Raw genomic sequence first — 22,069 nt, forward strand, 5'->3', positions numbered from 1 at the left:
TTGACGTTCATATGCGCATTGTAATATGCCTACTTGAAAAATAAATATTTCATTTTCATTTTCATTTTCATTTTCATTTTTTTTCATTAAGTCATATTTATACCTTTTTATGTGTTGGTCCATCTTATTGTTTCTGCGGATCGGAGACAGATTCTGCGACAGTGTCATACGTCATGATTAATGATATCTCTTTTAATCCCTACTCCTATATCCCTTAAAAATACATATTTTATCCCTTAAATAGCGCAAAAGAAGGAAGTTAGGTACGAGTATTTTCTGAATCCCGAGTTCCCGAGTAGGTAAGTAGTTAGGTAGGTATATCGCCGCAGTGTACGAGTAAATACCGAAGGCTCAGCTCTTACTTATTCCGGAACACCTCAATGTGGATCCTCTCATCTTGAGCGTGCAGCAATACTGGTGAGTTGAGTATCGGGGTGAAGTTGATGACAGGGATGCCTTGCTGACGCACGAAATACGCGTCCATGGTGAAAATATTTAATAAAGTAGGTATATGTCAATGTCCCTAAATGTTACCAACAGCTTCTACCACCTTCTCCATTATAGCAATTCGTCGTCGGAAAACCTCAACGTGAATCCTCTCATCATGAGCGTGCAGTAATACTGCCGAGTTGAGTATCGTGGTAGACTTGATGACAGGGATATGCCTTGCTGACGAAGTATCTGGTCCCTAAATGTTGGCAACAGCTTCCAACACCTTCTCCATAATAATCATTCCTCGTCGAAACACCTCAACATGGATTCTCTTATCATGAGCGTGGAGCAATACTGGTGAGTTGAGTATCGGGGTAAAGTTGATGACAGGTATGCTTGGCTGACAATGATGACGCACGAAGCGCGAGTCCGAGGTGGGAGTTTAGATACCATTTATTTTTACTGAAGTAGGTAATACCTATTTAATAAAATAATTACATTCTTGTCCTTAAATGTTTGCAACAGCTTCCACCACCTTTTCCATTATAGCAATCCCTCTTCGGAACACTTCAACATGGATCCTCTCATCATGAGCGTGCAGCAATACTGGTGAGTTGAGTATCGGGGTAAAGTTGATGACAGGGATGCCTTGCTGACGCACGAAGCGCGCGTCCGTGGTGCCGGGGCAGATCCTGCAGTGGATGTCGTAGCCTCTGGAATGAAAACCAATCAGACATAAGAGCAGTTAGTATTATACAGTCTTAAGACAAATATATGTTAGGTCAACCGAAGTATTTTGCATCTGGTGGGTTAAATGCGTCTTTTGAAGATAGGTATACTTAAACGGAACACATTACAACACTCTACGTTAGAAGTATGGTAACAAAACTTATGGGTATTTTAGTTCTAAAATTAGTATTAAATAGAAATTGGGTTTAAAAATAACTTCTGTCCATGTTTTTCATATAATTATCTGATGCTTTATTTCGTGCATGGTATACAATATTTTATTTTAACTACAGTCAAGTTCCCTTTTTAACCCCCGACGCAAAAACGAAGGGGTGTTATAAGTTTGACGTGTCTGTCTGTCTGTCTGTCCGTCTGTCTGTCTGTCTGTCTGTCTGTCTGTTTGTCTGTCTGTGTGTGTGTCTGTCTGTGGCATCGTAGCTCCCGAACGGATGTACCGATTTTGATTTAGTTTTTTTTGTCTGAAAGCTGAGTTAGTCAGGAGTGTTCTTAGCCATGTTTCATGAAAATCGGTCCACTATGTCACGGTCGGGGGTTTTTTCAAAATTTTAATTTTGTGGTTAGGTTATACAGTATTGTGTTCCTGCCGATGCCGATGAGTGAGATTGCTAGAGCTCATCGAAAGTGCCGAGTGTAAGGGTCGGCAACGCGCATGCAACACGGGAGTTGCAGGCACCTGTAGTATACGGAGACTGCTATATGACTGCCATAAGGCGAGCCGTAGGCATTAGAGGTACTAACCACCGATATAGAAAAAAATCTCTCAGTCAGCTTACTGCTAAACACCTAAGTACGAGTACAATACAATACCCATACAACATTTAAAAGGTACAGGCTAGTGAACTTACATTTCTCTAACTGCACCAAGAAGAGCTGTCCAAAACTGATTGGATTCGTCAATGTTTGTGATCTCGACCGAGGCGTTATTCCCGACATACTCGAAGGTAACATCCTCACCCGCTTCTCTACACCAATTCCTGATCTGTTTATTGGAAAACAAAAATCAGTATCATCTATATATAAGGCATCTAGACGAAAAGAGACAGAAAAAAGAAAATTTTAAACGGAACATAAGATTTCCTATTCAAATAAAAATTGTCCGAATATTTTGACACTGGCAAACAAACCAATAAAATAATGCCAAAAATCCATATCGAAATTGGAAAACGGATTACAATCTAAGAGCAGTTTCACACTGCGTTAGATCCGAATCCGATCCAAGTCCCTGAATATAAAATCCGTCACAGCCGTAGAACTATTTATTTACGCACAACGCATCCGTGAAAATAAGATCCGGATCGGATTCGAATTGCATGGAGTGCGAAACTGCTCTAAGGGGGAAAAATGCATCGAATGCTAGTAGATACTACTAATTACCATATTGTCAAAATCGTCGTGGTCAATTGTGGGCGGTATTCTGACATCAAAATAAAGACTAAGGCTCTCTGGTAACACGTTGATTTGAACGCCACCCTGAAACCAACGGGGAAGTTCTGGATATAGGCATAATGTCTACTAATTATCTCAAATTTTATTGTATCAGATGGGTTTAATACATTTTTAAGATAATAGTTGGTTCAAAAAGTGGAATATTGAGCGTTGAAACCCTTCAAGGCACGAAGATTAAGCAAACTTTGTCGCCGAGTGAAACACAAAATTTTTCACCACACCAAAACGAACAATATTTTTACTGACTATAAAACATCCAATTAAATCTAATCTATCAATTTGTTCAATATTTATGATTCAAAATAATCATTTATAGGTAAATGATATCAGATACCTCAAATAATCAAGTTAAAATTTGTATGAAATTACCTACTTTGCACTCTTGTGGATAAAATGCAATGCAGTTGGTGTGGTGAAAATATATTTGCAATAGGTATAAATAACACTTTAAGTTCCTGCGTTTAATAAATTTATAAGGCATAACGCGCCTAGAGACTACCAGTTGAGAATATTTGCAGGGTGCATAAAATAGGAGTTAGGTACTCATAAGTTGTAAAACGTTAGTTCGTTATTGTTTCGAAAGTTATTTCGCTGAGTAATCAGTAATCTTTATTGCTCAGCTATAAAACCCTGTAGGGCACTGCAATATAACTTAAATCTAACTTAACTTCTGAGCATCTGAGACAGATCTGATAATGCTTGGGTAAAAGAAATTAACAATAATAAAAAAATCAATAGGTATAAAATTATTCACTAATTAGTACCCTCCTAAGTTAGTTAAATAAATGAGGCAGCACTTAGGTAAGTATCATAATTCATAATTCATAATTCATTTATTTGCATAAGATAGTGTGCATGCAGGTTTACATATTTTTACATAAAAGTGAGTATCAACTACCTCGTCGCAAAGTGACATGCAAATGATGATCTTAATCTATAATATATACAAGTCATTTTTTCAGTTCACCAATTAGAGTAATATTTATACAGTATCGGAATAATCACGTAAATTAAAATATTATACCTATAGCAAATCATACATAAAAACAGCAATTGGAGTAAAAAGTCAATTCCAAAACATGATCATAAATAAAATTAAAATACCTAATAATTATTTTCATTAATGCAATCGAAAGTAAAATGTCAAAAATTTAAAATCTAGAGCAATATATAAACCTTTATGAAATGCTTGTAGGCAATTTCTCAATTTCCTTAGGTATCTGGTTGTAAATTTTGCTAAGCATATAATATGAGTTTTTCTTAAAAATTTGTAATTTTGCTACAGGTAAATTTAATGGTTTATGTGTAATTGTACGTTTATTCTCATTATTCATTGTAAGTAAGAATTTTATTTTCGCAAAATATTGGCTTACAAGATTCCAGTGGGTGAAGACCCCAAATTGCTCTTATGCATCTTTTTTGGGCTATAAAGGCCTTAAGGGCGTCTGGTGAGTTTCCCCATAAAACTAATCCATATCTTAGCGCTGAACACACGTAACTATGGTATACCAACAGAGCAGTTTCATGTGATGAAATATGTTTCATTTTCTTAAGCGCGTAGTTGAATCTATTCACCTTCGAACATACTGTCTTGATATGTTCCTCCCAATCACAGTTTTCATCGACCTTTAAACCCAAGAACATGGTGGTGTTAACTTGTTTGACACAGTTTCATTATACATTATGTTTAACTTTTTGTCTTTGCTTTGCTTGGTACGAAACTTAATATAATTTGTTTTGTCCATATTAATTTTTAAGTTATTAACAGTTAACCACGCCACAGCGTCGGCTAAAGCAGTATTTATATCTCGTTCATATGTCATAGGATCAGTACACTCAACTAATATAGTGGTATCGTCAGCAAATAAAATAGTCGGGAATCGTATTGCTTGAGGCAAATCGTTTATGTAAAGGAGAAATAATAATGGTCCCATTATACTACCCTGAGGCACCCCTGTTCTATGATGTCTGGCTAACGATACATAATTCTCAAATGTTTTCGAAGCTTCATTAAATTGAGCTATATCCATATAATATACACATAACTTACTTAATAACTACCTACAATGGAATAGTAACTTACCTACCACACATTCTTATCTTACCTCAATCTGAGTTAAATTGATGGTGACCAAGTCGCCGACCCATCCGCCTCGTGCTTGTTTTTGCATTTCTCCTGCTCTATACATCATAAATCTGTCCAACACGAAATGAAGCTAAAAGGAAAACAAAACATTAGGTAATAGTACATTACATCAGAGGCCGGGAAAATGAGGATTTCCGGCCAAGTGGGTATATAGGCTAGGGATACGAGGCCGGGAATCTGTTTTCACGCCGAGGCATGTATAGTGCTTTTCTCAAACATACAATGAAATAAAAAAAATGCTCTAAAGGACAATATTTTATAAAAAAAAGTTACTTTGCAGGCCTAGGCCTAAAAAATAATATGAAATCCCTTTACAGTCCTCTCGAGTTGTTGCGCCCAAAAAGCGATACTTCCCAGCCCATTTTAAGGAACGTAAAGACAATATTTCATTGCATGTTTGAGAAAAAGATATTTTCAAATAACTCTATGTATGTATATATTTGTACCTATAACCACAATAGGTATTAAAATCTTGAAAAAAAAAACCCGACATAGTGGACCGATTTTCATGAAACATGGCTAAGAACACTCCCGACTAACTCAGCTTCCAAACAAAATAAAAACTAAATATAAATCCGTACGGGAGCTACGATGCCACAGACAGACACACACACAGACAGATCGAGAGACAGACAGACAAACAGATAGATACGTCAAACTTATAACACCCCTTCGTTTTTGCGTCGGGGGTTAAAAATTACAAGAAAAACAAATGACAATCACATATTTCATCCGTCATTTTCACAGGCACATCTAACACAGCCATCCCTTTCTACCCGTGGGTGTAGTAGGAATCGACTTTGAGCTATGGGTTAAATTGTGTGTTCAACCTGTCACTGCAATATGACAATTTCTTTTACTTTCAACCCCGTAGTTGTTAAAAAAACCGGCCAACAGCGTGTCGGGCCACGCTCAGTGTAGGGTTCCGTAGTTTCCCGTATTTTATATTTTTTAAACTAATTGTTCAAAAGTTAGAGGGTCATTTTTAAATACCTATCCAACAATATATCGCACGTTATCGTTGAAATGAAATAAAAAACACTCCCACTTTACGTGCATGGTACCCTAATAAAACATTTTTTTCTACTTTTTATTTTTGCACTTTGTCGGCGTGATTGATATACTATACCAGTACGATTGGTACCAAATTTCAGCTTTCCAGTCACTGACGTCTTTTTGACGGACGGACAGACAGACATGGCGAAACTATAAGGGTTCCAAGTTGACTACGGAACCCTAAAAAGGCACCGAAATTTAAGCAATTTCACGTACTATAAATACCTAACATTTTTAGAAATACAAAAGTTTGTGTAGAGGTATGTGTGTATTTTTATTACCTTTTCCCCTGCTGTGTTAGGCTGAAGTAACGAACCATGTCCAGGCTTTCCTCTGCAGGTTACTTTCAACTCTGGAATATTCATTAAGTTGTATTATTCCTAAGGCCACTGATTAGATGATTATTTTAGGGGAATAACTAAGGACCAGTTGCATCAACGCCATCAACCACAGTTAACAGACACATCAACGTAACGAAGCAGAAGTGGAAATTCCCGTCAATACATGCGAACTAAGATTCGGTAACGAATGGTTTGTGGTTTTATGCAGTGCAACTGACCACAACACTCAAGGGCCTGAGACATATTTAAAATCACAGGCAAGTAACAACTTCAGGGGGGCTACCAAGAAGTGCTAAAGCCGTTCAGTTTAGGTTAAGAGAGAGGGACGGAGCTATGGAACTGCTATTCGTCCCTCTCTCAACCTAAACTGAACGCCGCCATCTGACACGCTCGGCCGCCATACAAATAGATGAACTTGTTTCTTCTATCCATCTAAATCTAAAGCAACCGACCCAAAATCGTGTGATATTGCCGCAGTACTCGTAGGTACAGTCAACCAATTGGAACCCTAGGCCACTCTAGAACCATGCCAAAATGACAAGCAATGAGAGATTTCTTACAATCTGATTTATAACGTGACTATGACATAGTTCTACGGTGGCCTAGGGTTCCAATTGGTTGACTGTACGTGTCATAATAGGCTAGTTTCCTGTACTTAAAATAAAATATTTTATGCAGTGCACGAAATAAAGCACCACATAATTAGAAGAAAAATATGGATAGTGGTTACGTTTAAACATAATTTCTATTTAATAAGTCAAAGTCGCGTCACAATTTCATAGTAATTCCATATTAGCAAATCGTTTTGCAGTTCTTAAAAAGAAGCTAATTTGACTAGTAGGAAACTAGCCTATTATGAAGTCGCACAATTTCGCTGTGCTATGTACACATAATTACATAATGTAGTGTATGCCTTTGAGAGGTCATAAAAATAAAATAAACACCGAAAACAATAAATACTATGCAGTATTTGTTCTCACAGCATTTGCTGCATAACAAACAACGATGTGACATCTGACATTTTTCTACTTAATGCAATTTTATTTTCCTACTAATGTTGTAAGTTATTTTAAAGCAAGTTCCTCATGGATTAACATCTCGACAGCCGAGCGCTGTGCTGACAGGTGTTTCTATTGCTAAATAAGTACATAAATAATTGTTATCTAGGTCTTACTCATACTTAGTTTAATTTTTCCTAAGTTTTGTCAACTCAACACATTATGTCAACTCGACTCATACGAATGTGATATCAAATGGGTCACAGACACAGAAAAAGGCCCAAAACTTTACTTAAAAGGTAGACTGTGTTGTGTTAAAATTCAATGCTTCAATTCCGGCAAGATCCAGCAGCGGGCCGTGGTTTCGACATCAACTGAAAAGAATTTCCTTTTCCCCATTTCGAGAAAAGACCACATACTTATTTTAACTGCCCCAAATTCCAGTCTAAAGCCCACTTGCACCAACCACTTAACTCAGGGTTAGTGGGCTGTCAACTGTCAAATGCGGTTAAAGATCTTTATTCCCAAAAAGAATTTACAAACTTCACTTACTTGAGAATACAATTTATCGTTAGTCTTATAGACTAACGTGCATTTAAAGTAGGTAGGTTTACAAAAATTACTCAATTATTAAGGAATATTTTTTCTGGTTTAAGACATTTATTATCTCATAAAGAATTTACAAAATACGCTTACATGAGATGTTAATTTTATATAAGTAAAGATATTTTTCCCCTCACTAGCTCGAAAACACGTGTTTTGTCCTTTAATACCAGCGGGTAAAAACGCATTTTATCCACTAGTGGGTAAAGTAATTTGACTTTGAATAAAGTCAAATTAACTGCTTTAAAATTGATAAAAGTAGGTGAATCTAGTAATAAAGATGATTTACCACCTGTGGAACTACTGGAAGCAGTGATAAATTCATTTTTTGCGTTGTAGTTTCCTCGCTATAGTAAGGGGAAAAGTTTTGTGTTACACTCGGGTGCAAATGTATTTTACTTCTCGTGTGTTAAAAAACTCGCAAGTTCAGGATTCTATTCTCGAACCACTCGCTTCGCTCGTGGTTCAACTATAGAATCCTTTCACTTGCTCGTATTTCAATTCCACACTCGGCGTTAAAATACAACTTTGCCCCCTTGTATAACAAATAACTATTATGGCTAGCGTGCAGTTCATACATAATACATATTTAGGTTTACAAAGGTTTGCAAGTTATTATTTGTTAACTACTAGTTACAATTTTGCATGCATGGCAAAAAAAGTGGGTAGAAATCGTTAATATAATGAACAGCGGCTTAGAAACAAGTTATTTTGACCGTTCTGTTCAGATTCGTCGCAGCGTAGATAACAAACAAGCAAGAATACGAATGTTAACGAGTTATTGGCTACGTGCACGACAATTACGCCCACTACCATGTGAACTGGAAGTGGAAAATGTCAAAAAATTACATGTAAACAAACATTATATTTTAACGATTTTTCGTTAATTTTAAATAAATCGAATAACAAGAGCTACTATTTCAAGTGTAATTTAGGTAGATAGATTATAAAGACATGGATATAATACCAAAAATCAGTTTCCAAAGCATTACTCACGGTATAAACTTCCAACCCCAGACTACAGAAAGAGTCAATAAATTGGTGCTGGCAGGGCATATAAGGAATCTTGAAGAACATAGGAGTAATGGTACAAGTTCTTCGAGCTAGTGATATGGTATTCGCTAAACCTCCGTCCCGTTAATGCCATATAAAACAAATCTAAAAGTAAGTACCCAGTCATGTCCGCGGCCGCAGAAATTTCCGACACGGGCCTATTCCCAGGCTAGGCCTGAATCTTTAAGCATAATCTTTTACGGTAGGAAAAATACTAACAGCGTATTGAACAATATTAGGTAAACAAAGCTTAAATATAATTTATTATAATGGTTTGTTTTGACATGTCACTTACGTTTTCTTTTCACCGTAGCTATCCATTTAGTTCTTTGATCCAATTTCCAGTGTGCTCTAAGAAACGCTTAGAACGTGCAACGACCATTTATGCCATTATTTTTACAATTAACAACGAAACAACATTGATGCCCCATATCAAACATTACACATTGTATTATACTTTATGAGTTTTGATAGATGACAACCACAATCAGTGTCGATTTTGACCACCGCAAGCACTGCGATCGCTTTGCTTACCCCCTCCATGCACTTCGCACGAAGCCAATAATGAATGCGATGTCAGTGGATGCGGACAATAAAATTAACGTGCAGACAATGTAGTAACCTATTAAAATAATCTAAGCTAAACAAACATTTCTTTTGTTATAATTTGTGTAGAAATAATAAGTTAGTAGCCGGCTCGCATAACTCAACTTTTATTATATTTTTTATATACAAATTCCATATAAAATGGTGGGTTAACCCTCCATTTTCTTTGGTGCAAGTGGCCCTAAGTGAATTTTCACATTATTTATCCGATCCGATGAACGGCTGTATCAAACCGTCTATCATTGTAAAAGCGTTTGCTAAAATATCGAATGGGACGTTGCACCTCTGTTGCGTGTCGTCGATGTGTCTGTTACCTGGGATTGAGGCATCTGGCCCTAATTAAATATCAATGAAAAACAAAAGCAATTGACAATGTGGCACCTCTTATGTGACTTACGTCGATTGGTTTTTTCCCCATTGAAAGCTTGAATCACCTTCGAGTTCGTAGTCGGGCAGCTTTCGTCGAGTCCAAACCCCACGTTCAAGGCTTTAAACTGCTCCGACTGAGCAAACGCTTTCATCCCATGCTCTCCACCAATCTCTTCGTCTAAAAAACAGAAACAATGGTAAATGGCGTTATTCCGGAAGCATTGTGCATTTTTCCGAGCTTTTGAACCACTTTGACTTTGCTAGCAATATTTTTAAGTGAATTCCGTAAGACTCGTAAGAGTCATACGAAACGCACAATTTAAGTAGAAGTCGCTGATTTCTACCAGAAAAAGGTATTGGAAAAGCTCGGAAAATTAGTTTTCTCTGGACTTAGCTTTTTTTTATTATTGTCACTATGTTCGAAGGTGTCAATGTTCTTCCGGGAAAGTACAGACACACTTTAGGAATTACCTCTTATTAGTTTCCCCGATTATTATATTATTTATTATGGAGCATTGATTGTAAATACACATTTTCCCTTGATAACATAATATGATTACAAAGAAAAAAAAATACTTTGGGATTTTAAACGTGCTTTCTTACCAGGAACAAAAGATACGTGGACAGTTCTCTTCAACCTGACGCCAGCTGCCTTCAGTCTCCGCACAGCCTCCAGGTGGAACATCCCCACACTCTTCATATCCTGGGTGCCGCGGGCGTAGATGTAACCCTCTTCGGATATTTTAGCTTCAAAGGGTGGATGAGTCCAGCATTCCTAGAAGAAGAATGCATCCCAAAATCATGGAGAACATAACTAAGATTTGCTGTAAAGCAATAGGTAAACAAAAAACTCATGTCTATTAATTAGTTGTCTCAATACTGAAGATCGAAACGTCATGTCTGAGTTAAAAAAGCTAGTAGCTAAAGCAATGTGCGAACTCAAATGACTGACTGAATGTCTTTACCATAGATTTACTGAAGATCTATTGACTAATTAATTTGTATTTAGTCCGTATGTCGCCGCCTGGGAGAAAAATCTCCAGCTTATGGGCCATTTTTTTACGCGATTAATACTCAGAATCGCGAGGTCTTTCGATCCTGGTAGGAGAAAAAAATGTCCCAAGATTTCCATACATTTTTTGGAACCTTCCAATCCGTTACCGCCATACAAAATGTATGAAAAATGGTAACGGAATGGGAAAAAAACACTTTTTTTCTCCTATTAGAATTGAAAGAACTCGCGATTATGAGTGGAAACCACATAAAAATTTCCAAATCCAAAAAAATAAGTGGGGTGGACAACTCTGAAAAAAATGGCCCTTATCCGACTGCTGCCGGATACCAGGCCGGCAGTATGCAATGAGGTACGTTACGACCAACTTCTGAAAAAGCCCACCTCATAAACAGACTCGATGTCCATGTATTAGTTGAGCACTGACTCGGGACCCCAGTGTCAGCTCGTGGACCACCGCCAGCAGGTGGAGCTCGCTGGCTTGCCGATTCAGAAATATCCCGCTGTGCAGAGTTGACTAACATGGCCGGCAGCTGTTGTGTCCGAGTCGTCTTACCTTGCAATGTGTCGTTACGGCGACCGAAAAAAATTGTATATACCTCATAAACAGGGACGACGTCCATATGTGAATTGAGGAGTATGGCCGGGAGCCGTGGGTCTTTGCCCTCCCATGTGATCACCACCACGGGTTTCCCCGGTACCAGCTCGTGAGCCACCATGGGCAGATCGAGCTCGTTGGCTTGCCGCTTCAGAAATTCCACACAACCATCTGCAAAAGATACAGGAACTTAGGCTGAGTATTTTTAGTTTCAGCAGAAAGTAGGAAATTATACAAGTTATGCAGGGTACCAGTTTACCGCAACTCGTTATCATTATGATTATTTCTATACTTATAACTTAAGCTATTGTGATATTTGTGATAAATAAAAGTAAGGTTAGAGAAGGCTGGCAGTCTATTTTTAAAAGCTAACATTATCGAACTAAAATACATTAAGTAACGAATTTATAAATAGCCTAAATATATAAAAGAAGAAACTGACGGACTGACTGACATATCAACGCACAGCCAAAACCGCTGGACTTAGAGATTCCAAATTTGGCACGTAGATTCCTTATGGGGTATAGAGGAGCACTAAGAAAGGATTTTTCAAAATTCACATCTTAAGGGGGTGTAATGGGGGACCCAAGGTTCAACGTTTGAATATGATTACTTTTATTACGCGGGCGAAGCCGCGGGAAAAAGCTAGTAGTAATATGTAGCAACAGGTAATGCAACATATTAAGTACAGTGTCTTCTTGTTTGTTTGTATAAGTTATTACTTATTGTTATTACCTATGCTGAAGTATACTTAGGTATTTTAATTAGTCGTACCTAATTATCCAACTTTTTTTTTAAATTATATACCTACATACTTAAGTTTCTCACCGTAGTTGACATCCGGGTGCACGCTAGGTATCTTCAAATATTCCCTGAATCGCTGTATAGCTTCATCGTTCTCCCACGAGTCCATTGCTCATTCAACGTGCGCACTCTATCCCAGACAGTAAACAACTGATCAACCGTATCTGTCACACTAATGCAGGTTTGTTTACATACCTACACTTAGTTATCATTATCGGCCGACGAATGAAATTACCGCAGAATTAGTGATAATTGTGATAAGACCTTAATCTTATTTGTTATTTGACATTCACCATTTGTCAATATTGCGGTAGCTAGGTCGGTACAAGATTTATATGTAATTGATAAGATATGTAGTTTAGAGACTTATAGTGTAGAGATGTAGCTTAACCCATTAACGGCTGATTTTTTTTCATGTCGCCGATTTTGATAATTTTTAAATATATTACTATATTTCTCTCCAGGATCAGAGACCGAAAGTTAAAATTTAAATCGGACCAATAGTTTTGGAGAAAAATACTGATGCCGTATGGCACCTCTAGCCTTGTACCGTGTCAACAATTACAAGTTGTTATTTTTTAAATATTTATGTAACTTGTAAGTTTTACGTACATTAAGGATAAAGGCCTAAATCGTACTGGCAACTACGTTATCTGGATTGTTTTTTACACTATTATAAGACCCATCTAGGAGGTACACCCTCAGCGCATGGTACCAGAGAATGACTGATTGTTTAGGTAGATTCCAGACATAGCCAACTGCTTTATATTGATCGCACTAATTTTGTTCTAAACCGTTTGTGAAACAGTCTGAATATATCTGTATATTATTAGTAACCACTAAGTGACCAAAATCTTCATCACAATGTAGCATTGACATCCTAATTGTTCTATAATGGCTAAAAACGAGGTATATGAAGCTCCGGTGTAAGGTTATACTATATGAAGCTTTTAATTAAATTGATACCGGTATTGAGATTTCTTAGCTGTAAAAAGCATCATCCTACCACGCCATCATCCTATCTTAATCTCAACCAGTGTTGTTAGAAATTAATTTATAACCAAGTGGGTTAAACCTTGATATACTGTATGGGAAAGAGGACCAACATAGATGTTATAACTCAAAACCTTACTTTTCTTGAAGCAATTTCACTAGATATGTTGAAATAGGACAATAATAGTCTAAAACTAATCAAAACGCTAAAACATAAGAGGAATTAAAACATAATACACGTAATATTATATCATTTGAAAAGACAACATACTCGGCTACTGATGCCGTACGGCATCGGCAAATTTTGCCGTGCTATACACGGAAAGTGAAATTAAAATTTAATAGTTTTTGAGTACCATCGGATCAATAATATATACCAAAATAGAATAAAATGCATTTAAATTATACTTTACTAGAAATAAAACCATTTTTGACCATTTTCCTCAGACCGAACATGAAGAATTTGCCCATTTTTAGATGCTATATTTTTGGGTACTCGAAATTAGTAGATATAATCCAAATTGCTACAATATATGTGGTTATAGTGATAACTGGTACCCTTAGGTATCTAATTCATCAAAAATCTGTTTAGTTTTTCAATAATTGTAACCTTAGCGAAATACTAAGCACAGGAAAAGCGATGCCGTATGGCACCGCTAGCCGTTAATGGGTTAATCAAATAGGACGTAGAATTTTTGAAGCCTACTAAATCTTGTGTACCTAATAGATATCCAATGTACAAGGTAAATTTGGTAATGTTTTCTTTCGACACCTATCATTGTGATGGATATATGTAATGTATGCATAGTGTGAAGTCCGACTGAAATCTAATTCACGTCGTCATTGCAGACTAGCCCACTAAATCATCAACTATCAAGCTGCCATAACGCGCGATCACTAGATATTAACGCACTAAATACTAATCCTGATATCAGATAAATTTAACAACACTACTTAAAATTTGCCAAGCGACCGCCAGTTGCTTGTAAAGGAACGTCGCCATACGAAATCCGCGGGAAGCCCTCCTACGCGCGCCTTTCAAAAATCCGCGCATATCGAGTTGCGTTCCATACCGCGGTCGGTCGCGCACCTTTCGCTGCACGTGCCATTATATCTTAAAAAAAAACTTTTAAAATATTCGAATCATAAACAGGTGTTCGTTTTTCAAATTGGTTGTGTGTGTGTGCATTTAAAATGGTTAGAAAAATCAGTGCGCTCGTCTGCTGCCTCTGCGTGTTTGGAATATCGCTTAGTGATAGCGCGATTTCGGCTGAAAGTGTAAGTTTTAAAGTAACGTGTTTTTGTATCGGTACATGAGCAGAAAAAATAAAACTGTCTTCTGTAGCAGAATGTTCAGGTTAGGTTTATACCCACTGCAGCCTAATAATTACTGTTTGTTACTTTACCTACTGGAGCCTAATTAGGTACTGTTTGTGATTAACATTCATCGCTTATAATCAGCGCCAAGATATTGTGGACAATGTGGACATCTTATATCGACACACTTTGGAAACAAAATAAAAATAATTAAACGCGTTTAAGAAGCAACCAGCTAGCAGCTTATGAAAAATATTAGATTATAAACTTCCAATATTAATCTACTATTTCAGTCCAGGGGTTGGTCACTTTAGGTTCAGATTCATTTTTGGTAAACAGCTTAATTCAGAAGTAGTACCTAACGTGTTATTTTGTACTTAAACACGCCTTATATTGTACCTTTTGATAGTTTTGATAAACTTAAATCCTTAAGACTAGATCTCGGGCCTTTGTTAGGCGTATAGAAAACTGCTCTAGTTTCTACGCCCGTTTCTAGTGTGCGACCTTGAAAGTGAGACAACTTAATTGTGACGCATGCTCATACACACAGTACGTGAGATAGTTAGAAAAACACTAGAAAGCTATTAATAGCAATCATAATAGCACATGCAGTGCATTAAAAATAGATCGTTTTCTAAAAACCTTAAAATAGAACAATATGTTCTAGGTACTTAAGAAATTTTGGATGGATTATAGGCATAAATCATAAATAGGGGTGCGCCAAAGTTCATATAAAATTGTTATACAGATTATTGGTAGTCCGAAAATGTTTCTCATAAAATTTTACATTATAACGATCATTATTTATAACAATTTTATGTTAATAACTATCGTAACTTCGAATGACTTATGTTCATAATGTCATTCATCATAAATACGTTTTATACTAATGTTTATGTTTATATACTTATTGATCATAACGATTGCGAGTAATATAATTTATCGTTATATTATTGTTAACAGAACAGACATCACATGTGACAGTCCAGTTAGGTGCGACGACGAGCGTAGCGAGGAGGAGCGTGTTAGGTTGACCGTGAGCGAACCAGAAACGAATTTTTAATGTAAATTGTATATGTCACTGTAAAAGCTTCAATCGCGCTTCTATAAATGGCACAAGTTTTTCATAGAACTTCCCCAAAACTTTTTAAATAATTTTATGATGAATGATTTTCCTAAACACAAAATTATGAATGTTATTAAATATTTGTATAGAATTTATGATTAAAAATTTTCGATTAAATGATTATTATGAACAGTGATAGTAGTACTATTGATAATAATGAAACAAAATTATGATAAATAAAATTATGAGAAATGATCATTCGGAGCACAAATCGGTATAAACAATAATTTTATAACAAATAATTTTATATGAGCCAATATGGACCCCATAAATAGATACCTAAGGAAATATATTTTTGTACCACTAAACAGGAATCCAATTTAAAAATGCAGACTTTCAATGAAAAAAAAGTAGCTTACGATATTTTCCAAACAACCTTAGGTATTTTATTAATGATGGTTTTTTTGTGGGTTGTTCCCAAGATTTAAATCAATAGGATAGATTAACGATTAATGAAAACAACATTTTACCATGGAACTCAATCAACTTTTATACTAAGTAAGATCTTAATGACTGTTAATAAAATTGAATTGTGTTCTTAATGAATAAAAAATGACTTACTTAAAACATTACCATTACAAGAAACGTATAAGCTGTTGGAGCGTAACTACGGAAGGTTGTTTACACTTTTTATCAGCTTCTTGTGACAAATGGCTGTTTTTTAGCTCGGAAATTCAATGTCAATGTTAAATAATGAATTTAAACAGGTATAACTTTAAACTCGGTTCAACTCAATTGTTATTTTTGGTACCCTTTAAGAAATAATAATTAATACATATATTAATCGACACAGTAGTTGTTTTGATTCTTTTTTACATTATTTTTCTCTAAACCTAAGACAAAGTTAAATAATATCAAAGAAAGGTAGATAAATCTATATTGTACTGATTTTTAAAAATGATGTGAATTGTGAGCTTGAACTAAAACATGTATTGGAAATTGGAAATCATTTCATAATCATTTTTATCATAAGGTAACGGACCCAATCATGGACAGTTTAAGAATAATTTTCGCCTGTTTTTGATATTTCACTGATAAATGTAAAAATTCTACCGCTAAGCGTGTTAAATCTTGAATGTTCTATCCTTCTTTGATATTTCAAGCGTATTGCAGAATAGATACTCCCATTGGTTTCTTCATAGTTAACAAATTAAAACTAGGTGTTTTTTCTCCAATTATGGACGGCAGTTCTCCAGTAATGGATCCCCCATTATGGACAGTGAAATAAGTTTAAAATTTTACTTTTAAAGCCAACTGATACTCAATGAGTCAATTTTATATACCCCAAATAAAATTAGTTTGGGTTATTTTATCATAGGATCGTTTCTTATAAATTTTGGTTTTGTAAATTGTTCCTTGTCCATCATAGGAGGTACGCAGTTTTTCGGTTCCAGTAATGGACACTCGCAAAATAACGCTATTTCTTTATATCTTTGGAGCAACAAACTAGTATGTTTTATACCTTATCTCATGCTTAATGCAGTAAGTAAAACTCATTCAAGTTTACACCGAGTATTATTTTTTTATTATTTTATACATGAACTCAACTTTCTTAGCAACATTACTAAGAATTCGTCTTCATATTTTTTTCAGTAAACTGGTGAATTTTATCTTGTCGCCAAATCCTTCAGAAATAACCGAATTAATTGAAACTTCGAAATGAAACAGCTCTACAACTCTAGTTTATGGTACATAGCCATCAGTTTTTAAAAACTAATTTAAGATACTTATTTTGAAGGATTTGTGTTTTTTTGTCCATAATGGCATCACCGTCCATTATGGGGTATGTTACCTTAGTCATCATGCCAATCAACCATTAAACTCATTAAGCATTTTTAATTCATGTACAATACTTTGTACAAGTTTTACGCAACTGATAACCAGTACACAAACGCAAAGTCAGGTGTACCCAACAATTGGTGCGTGGAAACAAACTCGAGAGAAAGTGAGCGCGATTCGTCGCGGTGCGTTTGGCGTATGCCGTATGCTAATTATAGTCGCGACGTGTTTTAGTGTTTAGAGCCGACAGCTTAATGACGTTTACATTTTTCGCTCTGTTTTCATTCTCTGCTTAACTAGCTATAAACAAACTGATATACCTGGCAAAATCCTTGTGACAGTATATTTTGTATGGAAGAGAAATGACAAAATATTTAGGATGTTTTTGAACTATAGGAGATTAATTTGTTTAAAAATGTAATATCGAAATTATAAAATCACAATATTTAGATTATTTAGCTACTCACAATCTCATAATAATAATTAACCTCATTGACTAAGTAAAATATATCTATCACAGGCTTAAATAAAATTTAGCACACATATTGTTTAACCTTTATAAAACGGAACTGTTATTCCTTAGGCGGAAGTTTTTCCGAGAAAGTTGCATATTTATATTTAATAATGATTAGTAGGTAAGCGGACGAGATCATCGTAACAAAAGCTAATATTGCCAAATGTTAAGCGGTATAACTCCATTATGTAAATTCTAAATACATAGCATTTATTATTGCTAATAATAATTTCCACAGCGAGGCTCAATACGTTGCACAATTTCTCGCTTCAGCGACGCTACCAGCCTATAATTTTGTGGTAACGCGCGAATAAGGTAATCATTAATAGTGGGTAACCAAACGTAATGAGCAATTTCACTGGCGACGAAAATGTTGCCGATCCCTGATGTAACGCGGGAAGCTTACGTAAAGGGTTAATCAATCATAACTTGGGATAACAAATTTTATATTTGTAGCTTTTATTTTTAAATGTCGTGTTGTCTTTATGTAATTACATCTTGCATGTTAAATTGACTCACTAGTCACTATCCAGTATCTAATGAGCTGGAATTCGGGATACGTAATAAATTGTAGGACAATGTAACATCACAATATCAATTGATTCGATGATGGAGAAAGGAGGTGGCAATAGGAACTCTGTAAAATATCGCCATATCGCCACCCCATTGCATATGGGGTTCATTGAATTGTTTCGATGAGTGATGAGCATGTATAACGAAAAGTACAGACAGAGACAAGTTTCACAATATTTCACCCCGACTGTACTTTTCAGACTTGTTACTTTTCGGGGCAAAGGGGCAAGGTCAAAAAATCCTTAAAATCATCCTACGCCTTCAACAGACGCCACCTAAACGATTGTATTAAAATGAAATATTTTGACACAATAGTACATTACGATACATACATACAATCACGCCTGTATCCCATAAAGGGGTAGGCAGAGCACATGAAACTACTAAAGCTTCAGTGCCACTCTTGGCAAATACGGGGTTGAAAGAAAACGAAACTGTGGCACGATACGATACAAGTGCGTAAAAAAGGAAGTTCGAAACGAGTCGCGATAGATTAAAACACGACCGAAGGGAGAGTTTTAAATCGACACGAGTTACGAATTTCCTTTTCGCACGTGTATCGTACGACGTTTTTCAGTACAGATGAGCCTCCGAAGTTTCGACCTGGCATATAATGAACCACTTCTCGTACTAGTGCGTAGAAAAAACACCATCTGTACTGAAAAACATATTTTCTCAAACATGCAATGAAATATTGTCTTTACGTTCCTTAAAATGGGCTGGGAAGTATCGCTTTTTGGGCGCAACAACTCGAGAGGACTGTAAAGGGATTTCATAATATTTTTCAGGCCTAGGCCTGCAAAGTAACTTTTTTTTTATAAAATATTGTCCTTTAGAGCATTTTTTTTTATTTCATTGTATGTTTGAGAAAAGCACTATACATGCCTCGGCGTGAAAACGGATTCCCGGCCTCGTATCCCTATCCGGCCTCGCTCGCACGCTCGCTCGGCCGTATATACCCACTTGGCCGGAAATCCTCATTTTCCCGGCCTCTGATGTAATGTACTATTTTATACAAGATGGCAGAAGAAACTGTCAAAGGAGTACGTGGCCACTTCGCCTACACAAGCCCATGTATAGTCCGGCGAGGCTGCACCCACCTCCGGCCGTGGTGACTCACTTCCACAAATTATCTCGTCACAAAGCATATTACCTAGTAACTTTGCTTCCAAATAGTGATAGCTATAGAGCTATATAAATGCCTAACCACAAAATTTTAATTTTGAAAAAGCTTTTCACCGATTTCCATCAAACATAGGGCTAAGAATACTTCCCGACTAATTCGGCTTTCAAACAAAACAAATAAAATATAAATCCGTTCATCCGTTCGGGAGCTACAATGTCAAAGACAGACAGACAGACACGTCCAACTTATAACACCCCGTCGTTTTTGCGGCGGGGGTTAAAAACAATTGAATATAGTTCGTGTGATTTTCTGTCCCCATAGTGAAGCATAGCATAGAACCCAAGCCATAAAGAAACTTACTTATACAGTATAACTTACAATTATAAGTAAGTTTCTAACAAACAAATTTAATATGACATTGATGCAGAATGTGGTTTGTTTACTATTGTGCTAATGCCAATGGCACCCACCAAGTATACGGTAAAAAAATCCAATCGTACTTAATAATAATATGTTCATGTAAATAAATAATTTACTAATTAATTAGGTGTGCAATTCCCGAAAAATTTGTACATTTGGATCACGTCTCCGATTTTGATAAAAATTGGTAGGCTGATAGAGTCCATGATGCTCAGCAAGATCCACTAGGTTTCCCAAAATGTCCTATGTAGTTTGTATGAAATATGAAATGAAATGTATGAACTTTTTTGTTACCAGATTTCTATACATTTTCGGTAACAAAAAAGGAAAGTTTCATACAATCAACCTAGGACATTTTGGGAAACCTATAGTGGATCTTGCTCAGCATCATGGACTCTATCAGCCTACCAATTTTTATCCAAATCGGAGACGTGATCCAAATGTACAAACTTTACGGGAATTGCTCAGGTATTGATTTGATGTTTCGATGAAAAATGATCTTAGTAGTTTGTGTATAATTAGTACTTATGTGTTATGCACCTAAGTACAGTCGACCAAAAATGTAGTTTACCACTCTACGGTTGAGGTTCGTTTGAACGTCATGAGACAACAAGGTCGATTTCCGATTGCAATAATATTATGTCAGTGATAATTGCTCTCTCTATATATGATATTTACGTCACGCCATGTGTGTCAACCTTAGCGATCGTTAGAGCTCACAGAAACATTTGTCAAAACTGGTAGACCACTTTCTTGGCCCACTGTACCTAACAAGTGTCGTGTCGAAACAGGGACAATTGATGTAAAATATTACCTAGGCTTTACTAATTAACTTATTAATTATTTTATAGGACTATTAAAAAATGACAAAGGTTGGCTAGGCTTTATAAATTCATAATTTTGAAACACTGCTTGCACGTAAATAGGCAGCCTAACCCGCTGCTTTAGCAATATCGCCATCCTCAGAGGGCTTTCCACATCTTTGCCAACCAGTTTCACCTTTCCTGACACCCGGGATGGTATTTAGTACGTCCACGACTTATGTAAGTGGTTGCATACCAGTAATCAGTATGTTTGGACTTCATTGAGTAAACAAACATAAAAGATAAAACTACATAAAAGACAAATACTTATAAGTAGGTAATCAATTAATCACGAATATTTGTTTACATTTATTGTATTGTTTAAAAGGTAAAATACTACCTCTACTTGGTGTAAGAACTAAGAGCGCTGAAAAACGTGTAGGTACGTAAGGTACCAGTGCTGGGCACAGTGTCCCAATAGATGCCACTTTCAATCTTAAGTAACTATCAATAAATGTGTGTTTTGAGCACTGTCACTTTTACCTTTATTATTTTATTGGTATTTTGTTATATCTTCTAGGATATTATACTAACTGCTACCACACCTAATTGATACCTACACAAAAAGTTTCAATTGAGATGTACATTTTTAAGTATAACTTTTATTTATGTTTTGGGATGATAGGTACCTATAAAACTTTAAGCAATCAACTTTTTTGTAGCCGGGAAAACCAAGCGACTTAAATTAAGTAATATAGATTTTTAGTACTATCTACCTATGTACCTATTGTTCTTACTCTTTTTGCGGTATTTACGGTTGTTCTGTACAATACTTATGTACCTAATTAGCATGATTCCCACATGATTTTACGACTCATGGAAAGCAGCTTTATCACTCGCCTACGATATGGCGAAAGTAGGACCACTGCTAAAAACTTTGGAGTTGCAGAAATCGAGGCAAAGAGGTCTTAGTGTTATATTATCACGAATTGAGATCATACCTACACCAGTAGGTATAGCTAATACACGACAAAAAGGGAAATGTTTAATGATATTTGGTAGATTGCATTGGCTATTTGAGTATAGATATCTTTGCTAGATGATCGTATACGTTCTCCTCAAGTACTACATACAGCTAGCAATCTTGAGAAGAATTAGTAGATGGTAAGTAATACCACACTGTTGTCAACAACACGGAAGTATA

General features: G+C 36.0%; 2 protein-coding genes across 3 annotated transcripts in view; one reads left to right on the forward strand and one right to left on the reverse strand.

Annotated features, from left to right (window-relative positions):
• Window positions 1–481: 481 nt before the first annotated feature.
• LOC125226640 (aminoacylase-1-like) lies at window positions 482–12,366 on the reverse strand. Of its 2 annotated transcripts, none has more exons than XM_048130674.1 (9): window positions 12,239–12,366; window positions 11,412–11,581; window positions 10,404–10,575; window positions 9,829–9,978; window positions 6,112–6,182; window positions 4,734–4,844; window positions 2,557–2,652; window positions 2,028–2,161; window positions 482–1,145 (listed from the first exon to the last, which is right to left on the reverse strand). In XM_048130674.1, exons 1-9 carry the CDS (start codon window positions 12,321–12,323, stop codon window positions 941–943), a joined length of 1,194 nt encoding a protein of 397 aa, XP_047986631.1. In that variant the 5' UTR covers window positions 12,324–12,366; the 3' UTR covers window positions 482–940. The 2 variants fall into 2 exon arrangements, with proteins under 2 accessions (XP_047986631.1, XP_047986632.1); XM_048130675.1 differs by having other exon boundaries at window positions 12,226–12,353.
• Window positions 12,367–14,256: 1,890 nt separating this feature from the next.
• The window catches only part of LOC125226577 (general odorant-binding protein 70), a 28,409-nt gene continuing 20,596 nt past the window's right edge, over window positions 14,257–22,069 (forward strand). Inside the window, exon 1 of the mRNA XM_048130576.1 lies at window positions 14,257–14,485. Within this exon, the coding sequence (XP_047986533.1) occupies window positions 14,402–14,485 (84 nt within the window). The 5' untranslated portion in view covers window positions 14,257–14,401. The remainder of the gene's footprint in view (window positions 14,486–22,069) is intronic.

The sequence above is a fragment of the Leguminivora glycinivorella genome, chromosome 5 (genome assembly GCF_023078275.1).
Source record: "Leguminivora glycinivorella isolate SPB_JAAS2020 chromosome 5, LegGlyc_1.1, whole genome shotgun sequence".
NCBI classification, from domain to species: domain Eukaryota; kingdom Metazoa; phylum Arthropoda; class Insecta; order Lepidoptera; family Tortricidae; genus Leguminivora; species Leguminivora glycinivorella.

Excerpts from the sequence above, each read along its gene's own strand:
- LOC125226640 (XM_048130674.1), bottom strand. The coding sequence starts at position 12,323 with ATGGACTCGTGGGAGAACGATGAAGCTATACAGCGATTCAGGGAATAT. Across the intron at positions 9,979-10,403 it reads CCACGTATCTTTTGTTCCTG|ACGAAGAGATTGGTGGAGAG; the intron begins GTAAGAAAGCAC and ends TCTGTTTTTTAG. Across the intron at positions 4,845-6,111 it reads CTAACACAGCAGGGGAAAAG|CTTCATTTCGTGTTGGACAG; the intron begins GTAATAAAAATA and ends TTTTCCTTTTAG.